This window comes from Oncorhynchus mykiss, chromosome 21 (assembly GCF_057628025.1).
Source record: "Oncorhynchus mykiss isolate SJ-2025 chromosome 21, ASM5762802v1, whole genome shotgun sequence".
In the NCBI taxonomy this organism is placed as follows: Eukaryota; Metazoa; Chordata; class Actinopteri; order Salmoniformes; family Salmonidae; genus Oncorhynchus; species Oncorhynchus mykiss.
This window is the reverse complement of record NC_143042.1, coordinates 52,677,351-52,690,044: the sequence shown is the minus strand read 5'-3', so window position 1 is coordinate 52,690,044 and position 12,694 is coordinate 52,677,351. Positions and strand designations below refer to the sequence as shown.

The following is a 12,694-nucleotide window of genomic DNA, read 5'->3' as shown; positions in this document are numbered from 1 at the left end:
CATTTGGTGTGTCGTCATAGTGGTCTCTGATTGGTGGTCAGACTCCCTCAGGTGGAACAAATTTAAACGTGCGCCTTTTATTTCAATGCTGATTTGAAAGTCATTGTGAAAACAGAGAAGGGTCAAAGATCATTTTTCTTTCAAACAGCCTTTCTGAATTTAAAAGTAATCCTCGAAGTAATCATCTAGCGTTTCAAAAGTATCTGTAATCTGATTACAATATTTTATCTGGTAATTTAACGGATTTCAGGCCCCGTTGTTTGTGTATTTTACATGTAATCCGCTACTCCCCAACTTTGATCTTTAGTGTTTTGACAGATTCAATACTCCAAATAAACTCCAAAAACACATTTACACATTAATACAAGTTTATTTGGGATGTTTTCATTTCTCAACCTTTTTTTCCAAGATGATACATGGCACATAATAACATGTAAACAAATCAAAATAAATGTTTCCTAAATTAAACTAAAAGAATAGTAATTGAGGCCCCTGATCAACATTAGGAACCTGTAACTATGGCAACATATAACAGTAATATTCCCTACGTTTAGATGAGTCAGAACTTGTTCAATGTGCTTTCTGATCCCAAATGTAATCCCTTACAATGCAATTTGCCCCAGAGTCATATACTTGTATTCCTTTTTTCCTCCTTATGATTGGCCGGTTGAGGTCACCTGATTCTATATCTGTGGTTAAAGGCAACTTCTACCTCAAGCTATCTGACCACTGTCAAAGTTGACAAGATAAACAATCAGTGGTCCTGCAATTACTTATGGTTGTCACATTCGACTAATAAAATGTTCTCCAACATGTTTCCATACCAAATTATTACCACGTCACAAGGGAAAGAGTGTGTAACAGCAAATAATGGTCAACTAAACACTTGAGACAAATAGACAAAAAAAATTGAAAACACAAATTGCGAGATTTACATTCAAAAGTATGCCTCCCTTTTGGACAAAACTTAACATTTAAAATCTGAAACATTCCCTTTGATTAACTGAGTGGAATACGTTTTTTTTTTTAATTTTTAAAAAAAGGCCCATGATTAACCTCATCTAGATTAGGATTCGGAAATCAAATAGCCTAATAGACCGTTCTACAGGGTTGAGGACAGTGGTACAAACACAAAGAAATTAATAATAAGAAGAAAAAAAAAATAACCAAATAGGTTCAAAATCCAGCTATAGTAGAAAGCACATTGTGAAATACTGCACTGAAAGTTTCAGACGTAGAAGGTAAAGCAAATACAGACACAATAGTTGATGGTTTGTCGAGCACCGGATATCACAGTAGCACCGGATATCACAGTAGCACCGGATATCACAGTAGCACCGGATATCACAGTAGCACCGGATATCACAGTAGCACCGGATATCCCAGTAACACCGGATATCACAGTAGCACCGGACATCACAGTAGCACCGGACATCACAGTAGCACCGGATATCACAGTAGCACCGGATATCACAGTAGCACCGGATATCCCAGTAACACCGGATATCACAGTAGCACCGGATATCACAGTAGCACCGGATATCCCAGTAGCACTGGATATCACAGTAACACCGGATATCACAGTAGCACAAATGACACAATCTAAAATGTTCAGCAGCCAAAGAGTTCAGAGTGAGTATATTCAAAGTCAGTATATTTGAATCCTAGTATCTGATCCAATACATTTGATCCACCTCAATTAATGAATGTACAAATCAACTTCAATGAAACTGCTGGTCTACAACGCTGAAATATTCCCTCATCTTATCCATATAGATAGTTTGTGTGTGAGCGGTACAGTTAGATAGTTTGTGTGTGAGCGGTACAGTTAGAAAGTTTGTGTGTGAGCGGTACAGTTAGAAAGTTTGTGTGTGAGCGGTACAGTTAGAAAGTTTGTGTGTGAGCGGTACAGTTAGTTAGTTTGTGTGTGAGCGGTACAGTTAGATAGTTTGTGTGTGAGCGGTACAGTTAGTTAGTTTGTGTGTGAGCGGTACAGTTAGATAGTTTGTGTGTGAGCGGTACAATTAGTTGATGTGTGAACAGTTGGGGTTACAGCAGTGTTAACAGTTAACAGCAAGTGACAAAAACACGATGGTGGGTGGATTGAGACTGTGAGCTGATACAGTGCGCCCTTTGACCCCTGAGTGGCTCTTCAGAGAGACTGGTAGCCATCTGATCTTTTTCGCCTGCTCAGGAGATAGGCCACCACCACGATGATGATGAGGATAAGGAGGACAATCCCCACAGCGATGGCCACGCGGTAGTCAGCAGGTCTGTCGGCGGGGCAAGGGTCAGCTGGAACACAGACAAATGGGTTTAGGGTCAGAGCTAAGGCTGGATGGAATCTGCAGGGGGACATTTTCGCATTTCACTAACTATGCGCGTGTTAGATATCTAATCTAGACAACTGAAGCTATTAATCAATTGTTAAAAGAGTATTTGGTTTGGATTGGTTTGATTTGTCTGTATTGGTTTGGTGAATCAACCGCTGAGGACCAGGGAGGAACAATGACACGAACAGATGAAACATGTTTGTTGTGTTTTTGTAGTAATTTAAAAACCCGTAAACACATACTGGCAATGCAAAACGTCAGAAGACATTTAACATGTTTGTTGTGTTTTTGTAGCAATCTAAAAACCCGTAAACACATACTGGCAATGCAAAACGTCAGAAGACATTTAACAGGTTTGCCCTGGAAGTTTAGCACGTTCAACATTGCAATGCAAATGGGATACATACATGTGCCGAAGTCCCACTCCTTGGTGATGTTGAAGGCCTGTATCCTGTCCTGGGTGATGTCCAGATAGAGCCCTTTTCCCATGAAAACTGATTCGCTCTTGCAGGAGTAGGAGTGGCCAACCTTAGCGAGGAAGAGATCCAGTGACCCATTTTTGGCGACGTAAGGTGGAGACATTTTGCCGTTGTCTGCAGCATAAAAACAAACACAAATCAAACGTCACCGTCACCAATGTATCGTTTTTTTGTCTCCGACCACAGGGAGGTGTTGGTGAAAAAACAATAAAACTTGTTAGTCTACATGGCATTAAAAGGTGTTTGTTTATTCTGGGAACAGGTGCACTACTGTAAATTCCCTATTCAAAGATAAGGCCTTGTTTCAGTCATATGACGAAGACACACATACAGATGTAGGATCTTAATTTGAGCCCGTGTTTGCTTCAGCAGGAAAATAATCCTGCAGCAACAGGAAATGTGAATTCTTATGTGGATTATAATTCATGGACATTTTCTGTAGGGGTTGATACATTTTTCTTTAGGGCAAATCAAGTATGAGATTTCAAAGTGGAAATTACAAACGGTAGAAGCACTTTTAAAACTCAAATACACTACAAGTTTGCATTTTCCTGCATGCAGGAAAATGATCAGTAACTAAAAAAGAGTGATCAAATGAAGATCCTACATCTGTAGATGTGTCGGTGGTTGGTTGTTAAGCAAAGCCGTGTTAATATTTACCCTTATATTACACAATCTCTTTCCAGAGACTGACATATCAATGCAAACGAGCAACTGATGTGGGTCTATGAAAAAGTCCAAAGTGTCAACCACAAACAGGAACTTTTGGTGGAGAACACATTCACTGCATGAATAACACTGGCTGGGGTTAACGTGTTCATGGTTCTATAATGTGTGGTCCACTGCACTGACAGACAGGTTGGAATAAGAATCTCTGTGCCCAGACGGCATGTAACGTTACCTCCAGATGCTAACGGGTAGGAAAGAGAGAAAGAAACCGTGTCGACATAGACAGCGTTTTGGGTGGTGTTCTGAAAAAGACAAGAGAAAGATTAATTTTTTCACACACACACACACACACACACACGCACACACACGCATACACGCACACACACATACACGCACACACGCACACACACACACACGGAATCATCTAATCAAAAGATTTGTATTGCGTCACAATGGCAGTAAAGCAAATGTTTAATCTACCATAATATATTTTATGACCCTCCTAGTAACATCACCGCTAAAACAATATGACAATATCATGATTTCACAGTACCACTAGACAGTAGCTAGAAAAATTACAACGTTGCAATCTAACCCAGTCCACTAATTCATCACTTTTTCCCACAGAAGGTTGCTAGAGTTTCCCTAACAGGATGCAGAAATATGTCTTCTGCCACCCTACTTCCCCTTTACAAGCCAATGTTCCCTTTTGAACACAGTCAAACAATTTACCAATATATCATAACTGTGTAGACTATTTTTTACATTTTTTATTTAACCTTTTATTTAATCTAGGCAAGTCAGTTTAAGAACAAATTCTTATTTACAATGACGGCCTACACCGGCCAAACCCTCCCCTAACCAGGACGACGCTGGGCCAATTCAAATCAAATCAAATTGTATTTGTCACATGAGCCCGAATACAACAGGTAGACCTTACAGTGAAATGCTTATTGTGTAGCTCCCTAAGGGACACCCGATCACGGACGGTTTTGATACAGCCCAGGATAGTTACTGTGGAGCTTGATACACAGGATGTCAAAGTGATGGTGACAAGGTGAGCTTTATCTAAGGTCAGGACCATGTGACCTGACTAGGAAAAACTTGGGAACACATGTGGCATATAGAGATATAGGGCCCGGAGTTTGTCCAGGTCCGGGTCCCAATGCAAGGAAAACCTCCTGGCCCTTTGATCCAATACTTTTTTTAAAAACACTGGCACATGTAGAATAACCTCATTTTCATGCATGTCTTGTTTCCCCATACACAAATAACCATTATTCAACATTTTACAAACAGTGTTCGATTAATCATTATAGATCTCCATAAAAGTAATAAACGGTCAACAAACTGCAGGCTAATCTCTATACATGTTGTAAACACGGGTCATATTCAATAAGGCTCACAGTAGCAAAAAAAAAAAAAAAAAGTTTTTCAACAGAAAGCGGAAAAAAAATGAACGATTCTTATTGGACAAGTTCAGGTAGTCTCTCTCTGTTTCAGTACATTTCTCTTCTGTTTGGTGCCTAATGAATAATACCCATGGGGTGGTTGTTCTTTTTCTCAGTGGGTAGTGATGATAGGAGTATCGAAGCCTTTCTTACCTTATTAAACATGAAGGTGATGAAGCCCTCCTTGAACGTGAGGGTTAAGTTGGCCGTGGATTTCTCACAACCCCCTTTAACAATTGTCTTCGCTGGTTGAACGATGAATACTCCTGTCTGGAAAATGAGCAGATGACATTAGTTGTACGTACACACGTCATACACACGCAATGACGTAATGTTGAGGAAACAGAAGATTAAAACACAGAGGTGGCTTATGGCCTACCACGTGTCAATAAGATGGAGGATGGTAAAAAAAAAAAATATTCTGGATCTACAAAACATCAACTGAAAGAGTTGGTAACTCAGTGGCTCAATACATGTGATAAACATGTAATAACTTGGGTGACACAGGGAATTTTTCCCCTGTTTTGTAAACCTCGTACGTACTGATGCACTCTCATGGGCAACGCACTTTCGGTAAGTCTTAGTTGGACCCAATTTGACCGTTAAAATAATCAGCCAATGTGTTTGTCATGAGGCTCACACGGTGCTGTACCTTTCCAGTGTCTTCCACTCTGATCTGCAGGGCCAGCTGGGCCATCAGACACAGACCCTTCTCCGACTTAAGAGTGTAGTTTCCCACGGTCAGGTTAGCAGGAGGGGTGGGCTGCGGTTTTGGAGTGGCAGTAGTGGTGGGAACATGTGCTGTTGTGGTGGCATTGGCTGTTGTGGCATTGGCTGTTGTGGGGGCAGCTGTGGTGGCATTGGCTGTTGTGGGGGCAGCTGTGGTGGCATTGGCTGTTGTGGGGGCAGCTGTGGTGGCATTGGCTGTTGTGGGGGCAGCTGTGGTGGTATTGGCTGTTGTGGGGGCAGCTGTGGTGGTGTTGGATGCAGTCGTAGTGGGTGTAAGTGTTGTAGTAGGAGCTGCTGTGGTGGTATTAGTCTGAGATTCTGTGGTGGGTAATGCAGTCGTAGTTGTAGTAGAGGTTGTGGTAGTGGCAGTGTTGGACGTGGTGCCAAACTCAGAGGGGGGGAAGACAGTTGCAGACGGTTTGGATCTTTTGGTATCCTCTTGAGCAGATGCCAGCGCTTCAGGGGGAGAAAGAACCAATAGTTAAACTTTAATCTTGTTTGCTAATTAGATATTCTCCAGCATCATCATTAGATGTAAATCAAATCATTTGAATTGAGGATTCCCATAAACCAGGATGAATGGTGAAGTAACTTTTTCAAATCTTGATTTGGAGAATTAGGTGTTGGCTTTAGTCCATGAACCCTGCCCTAAAATACAGGTGTCTACAATCTTTTAAAAAATCTTGCTTTCTAGAACCTAAACAGGTTCTTCAGCTGTCCCCATGGGATAACCTTTAGAATAACCATTTTTGGTTCTAGGTATCACCTTTTTGGTTGCAGGTAGAACCTTTTGGGGTTCTTTGTAGAACCCTTTCCACAGAAGGTTCTATCTCGAAGCCAAAAGGTGTGGGTTTATCCGGAAGTGCAGAATAAAATATTTCAATGCCTTCCGTGTAGGCTGCAACAACAACCTCGACGTAATGCCGCATTCACGTGCTATAATACATTTGGGGCAGGGACATAATTAGTGTTCATGCATTCTGGTATGATGTTGGCCATACATGCATTCGTTTAAATCAACTTTATCGTTCACCTTTTAGTATTTAATTGGCTAAATATATAGCGCGTTCGCTTTGTATTCGGAACTATTAAATACTCGGAAATGTCAGACTTGCTAACTGGTTATAGTTAAACACGTGCCGCGTTCAACCAGCTAGCAAGTCGGACATTTCCGAGTTCCAACTACAACATGAACGTGGTATATATTTAGCATTTCAAATAATAAAAGGTGAACGATAAAGTTGATAAAAACGAATAAATATTTAGCTAACATCATACCAGAATGCATGAAAACTAATTCTGTCCCTCCCCCATATGTATTATTATATAAATATAATATTTTTTATTTGTTTTACCTTCTGTGAAAGCTCTGTCCTAACGCGGCCGTAACAGAACGATCATCAGAATGAATTTAAAAAAATAATTTTAAAAAGCTCATCAGAATGAACATTTCATAATGATGTATTAGACAGCAAATCGAAACTCACATGACCATACTTCAACCAACTCGTGGAAAACAAAACACATAGGCTACTACTCCGTAACGTGAATAGGGGTATGGAATATGGAAAAATATATGGAAATAAATAGGCTATTATACTCATGTAATATAATGATCAGAAATAACACATGGTTATTGATTTGCAGGGAATTTAACATCAGAGAAAAGAAAGCTTTTTCAACCTCTGAAACAGAAAAATAGGTGGATCCCTTCTTACATCATCAAAATGATCTAAACTCCATATCATTACATTTTGGGGAATATTTAAGTTTTGTTTTAACCTGAAAACATTCCGTTTGAGATGAGTAGCAGATTGACCAACAAATCTATTCTATTTAGGAAAATCAGGGGGAACTTACCTGAGACAATAGCGCAGAGTATAAACACGAACAGAAGTACCTTCTTCATTTTGACTGATTCTATTATTCGATTTTCAAACCAATATAATAGCCTACAATGTGTCTGACCCAGACTCTTTATCCCGGAGATGTAGGCTAGCCAGACAAACGACTCCAGCAAAATGGAGAAATGTGTCGATCAGCAGCTGCGTTATACGAAGGAAACGAAACTAAACCAACAAGTTCGAGGAAGTTGGAACTATTCCTCAGTCACTGCACAGTCAGACCACGAGCGTTGAGGTTGAGGTGATATTGCTCAATAAACTGATGGGGTCCGTGCTAACCGGAAACCATGAGACGTCCCTACTCCAATTGAAGTTGAAATGTAAAATGGTAAGGGTTCGGGTAGGGGTTACATTTAGGGTTAGGGTTAGGGGAGGGACGTCCCAAGGATCCAGATAACAGTGATCAAACTGATACAGTAGGAATAGGATATGAAGCAGAAAGTAAGAAAACGAACGTTGGGCTAATATTATACCTATTTATTTTAATTGTGATAAGAACAGACTGTCATTGTCTCGTGTTTTGATGAAGATTATGTTAGACAGAAACAAATCTATACTTTCGGGGACTTCAATAGGCATTAGGTTTGGAAAGTCTCAACCACAGATCATGCAATGGTCTTGAGTTTTACAGCTGCTGGGGTCAAAATCATGTGACAAAAAATAACAGGAAATAAGTCACACCTCTAAATGGCACGCACACGCACACACAGTGAGAGAGACAGAGAGAGAGAGACAGACAGACAGACAGACAGAGACAGACAGAGAGAGGGGGGGAGAGAGAAAGTAGTGTAGAAAACTACCAAGAAAACAATTAGGCATCTACAAATTAAATCCATTTCGGATAACTTCCTGGACAAAACATTTCACTGTAATAGTGAAGGTGTATCTAAACTTGGCAGTAGAAAGTCTAAGTAGTATATTTGACCTTTCAACTTCTCTACCAAATCTAAAAATGTAGAGCAGACAACCTAAGAAAATTAAAAACATTGACAAACGGTTTGATGAAGAATCCAAAAACCTAAGAAAGAAATTGAGTGTCACGTTCTGACCTTAGTTCCTTGGGTGGGTTGTCTATGTTCTTTTTTCTATAATTTGGGATTTTCTGTGTTCGGCCTGGTATGGTTCTCAATCAGAGGCAACTGTCAATCGTTGTCCCTGATTGAGAATCATACTTAGGTAGCCTGGTTTCACTTTTGAGTTGTGGGTGTTTATTTTTCCGTTTCAGTGTTTGCACCATTCGGGGCTGTTTCGGTTTTCATTTTGATTCTCTTGTTCTTTTGTATTTTGTATTCATTAAATCATTATGGATACATAACACGCTGCATTTTGGTCCGATCCTTGCAACTCCTCGTCAGAAGAAGAGGACGAGAATCGTTACATTGAGAAACCAATCCAACCAAAACCCAGAAAACCCGAGCCTTCACTAAAGTGAATCACTTAAACAACACATAAATACACTATTGTGTCAAAAAAAAAAAGGGACAGCACCTCAGAAATCAGCTCAACGTAATTGAAGAATCCATAGAACACACTAAAACAAACCAGGACACAAAGAGTTATCTATCCGAAATAGAGATGTATGGATAAACAAATTCTCCAATCTTTTTGGATCTATAACAAAGAACAAACAGCAAAAACATATACTTGATCAATTACAAATCTTAGAATCAGCTATTAAAGACTACTAGAACCCACTGGATTCCAGAACAAACTGGATTCCAGAACTCACTGAATTCCAGAACAAACTGGATTCCAGAACAAACTGGATTCCAGAACTCACTGAATTCCAGAACTCACTGAATTCCAGAACTCACTGAATTCTGCAATACATTGAAATACATTACAAATACACTGCAAATACAAACCCTCCAACACAAAAAGGCCTGTGGTGTTGATGGTACACCAAATGAAATGATAAAATATGCAGACCACAATATCCAATTCGCTATACATAAAGTCTTTAACATCATCCTCAGCTCTGGCATCTTCCCCCAATATTTGGAACTAAGGACTGATCACCCCAATCCACAAATGTGGAGACAAATTTTATCCCAAATGACTACAGTCGTGTATGCGTCAACAGCAACCTTTGGAAAATCCTAAGCAAATGTCAAATTAGCTTTTTACCAAATTACCGTATGACAGACCACGTTGTCACTCTGCGCACCCTAATTGACAAACAAACTAAACAAATCAAAGTCAATGTCTTCTCATGCTTTGTCGGTCACTCTGACTGAGCTCCAGAGTTCCTCTGTAGCTTCCAGAAGAACAACCATCTCTGCAGCACCCCACCAATCAATGGCCAGACGGAAGCTACTCCTGAGTAAAAGGCACATGACAGCCCACTTGGAGTTTGCCAAAAAGCACCTAAAGGACTCTCAGACCATGAGAAACAAGATTCTCTGATCTGATAAAACCAAGATTAAACTCTTTGGCCTGAATGCCAAGCGTCACGTCTGGAGAAAACCTGGCACCATCCTTACGGTGATGCATGGTGGTGGCAGCATCATGCTGTGGGGATGTTTTTCAGCTGCAGGGACTGGGAGACTAGTCAGGAACAAAGGAAAGATGAACGGAGAAAAGTACAGATAGATCCTTAATGAAAACCTGTTCCAAAATGCTCAGGACCTCAGACTGGGAGGAAAGTTCACATTCAAACAGGACAACAACCCTAAGCACATAGCCATAACAAAGCAGAAATGGCGTTGGGACAAGTCTCTGAATGTTCTTGAGTGGCCCAGCCAGAGCCCGGATTTGACCCCCGATCGAACATCTCTGGAGAAACCTGAAAATAGCTGTGCAGCTACGCTCCCCATCCAACCTGAAAGAGCTTGAGAGGATCTGCAGAAAAGAATGGGAGAAACTCCCCAAATACAGGTGTGCCAAGCACTGCCAAAGATGCTTCAAAGTACTGAGTAAAGGGTCTGAATACGGATATAAATGTGATATTTCCGTTTTTTTTATTTTGAAAACATTAGCAAAAAATTCTCAACCTGTTTTTGCTTTATCATTATTGGGTATTGTGTGTAGATTGATGAGGGGAAAAACGATTTTTATCCATTTCAGAATAAGGCTGTAACGTAACAAAATGTGAAAAAAGTCAAGGGGTCTGAATACTTACCGAATGCACTGTACATCAACGAATTGGGCAATAGGACAGTCTGCAGCACCTGGCCTCACCCAACTAGAATCTGAAGTCAAATGTCTACTGTTTGCTGATGATCTGGTGCGCCTGTCTCCAACCAAGGGGGGCCTACGGCAGCACCTAGATCTTCTGCACAGATTGTGTCAGACCTGGGCCCTGACAGTAAATCTCAGTAAGAAAAAAATAATGGTGTTTGCAAAAGGTGCAGTTGCCTGGACCACAAATACAAATTCCATCTAGACACCATACATTTAGAGCACACAACAACTATACTTACCTTGGCCTAAGCAGCAGCACTAAAGGAAACTTCCACAAAGCAGTGAACGATCTGAGAGACAAGGCAAAAAGGGTCTTCTACACCATCAAAAGGAACATAAAATTCAACATCCCAATTTGGATCTGGCTAAAAATACTTGAATATTTTATAGAACCTATTGCCCTTTCTTGTTGTGAGCTCTGGGGTCCACTCACCAACCAAGAACTAACAAAATGGGACAAACACCAAATTGAGACTCTGCATGCAGAATTCTGCAAAAACAAAATCCTCTGTGTACAACGTAAAACACCAAATAATGCATGCAGAGCAGAATTAGGCCAATACCCTGGAATTAACAATATCCCGAAAAGAGCTGTTAAATTCTAAAACCAGAGAGTACACAGTGGCAGAATACCTGAGCACTGTGACCTGCCACCTTCCGTAGGCAGACTTGGCTCTCAAGAGAAGACAGGTCTATGTGCACACTGCCCACAAAACGAGGTGGAATCTGAGCTGCACTTCCTAACCTCCTGCCAAATGTATGACCCTTTTACACACATTTTTCCCCCTCAGATTACACAGACCCACAAAGAATTTGAAAACAAATCACATTTTGATAAACTCCCATATCAATTGGGTGAAATACCACAGTGTGCCATCACAGCAGCAAGATGTGTGACACAAGAAAAGGGCAACCAGTGAAGAACAAACACCATTGTAAATACGACCCATATTTTTCTCTATTTTCCCCTTTTGTACTTTAACTATTTCCCATCATTATAACACTGTACATAACCCTAATATGACATTTGAAATGCCTCTATTCCTTTAAAACTTTTGTGAGTGTAATGTTTACTTGTTGATTTTTTTATTGTTTATTTCACTTTTGTTTTATTATCTATTTCACTTGCTTTGCCAATGTAAACATAAGTTTCCCATGGCAATAAAGCCCTATGAATTGAATTGAGAGGGAGGGATTTAGCTTGTTGTTGTTTCCTGTCAGAACTTGTATATCTTGTTCTCTAGGTTATGAGGAAGAGAGGTGATAAAAACACACAGGGTGTGCTGAAAATGGTCACACAATGATATCAAGTGTTTTAATGTGCCTCGGCAGAACTCACTATTACACACATACACACACACACACACACACACACACACACACACACACACACACACACACACACACACATTCACACACACACGCACACACACACGCACACACACACACATTCACACACACACACACACACACACACACACACACACACACACACACACACACACACACACACACACACACACACACACACACACACACACACACACACACACATTCACACACACACACACACACACACACACACACACACACACACACACACATATATATATGATATGCTACATTTTGACTGGACAAACTCAAATCTTTTGTATGATAATGTGATTGGAAGTTAGGGAAATGAGCATTTTGGGTGCTGCTACACTGTGAATGGCAATCTTTTTATACAACTCTCATTAAAAAGCATTATACCAGACAAGTCCAGTGAATAACTATTTTGCAGGTGGAACAAAGGAGTAACATCTAATAACGAGTTAAAAGTACTCTTGAGAAGCTACCCAGGGAAAGGGCTTAAAATAGCAGTTGTGGACTCGAGTCACATGACTCTGACTGGACTGACTCAAGTTACGAATTTGATGATTTGAGACTCGACTTGATAGAAAATA

At 40.4% G+C, this 12,694-nt stretch overlaps 1 protein-coding gene across 1 annotated transcript; it reads right to left on the bottom strand.

Annotated features, from left to right (window-relative positions):
* Positions 1-350: 350 nt before the first annotated feature.
* Positions 351-8,165, bottom strand: cd68 (CD68 molecule). The gene is made up of 6 exons (XM_021578316.3): positions 7,522-8,165; positions 5,585-6,117; positions 5,086-5,202; positions 3,714-3,783; positions 2,741-2,926; positions 351-2,295 (listed from the first exon to the last, which is right to left on the bottom strand). Exons 1-6 carry the CDS (start codon positions 7,568-7,570, stop codon positions 2,153-2,155), a joined length of 1,098 nt encoding a protein of 365 aa, XP_021433991.2. The 5' UTR covers positions 7,571-8,165; the 3' UTR covers positions 351-2,152.
* Positions 8,166-12,694: the final 4,529 nt, after the last annotated feature.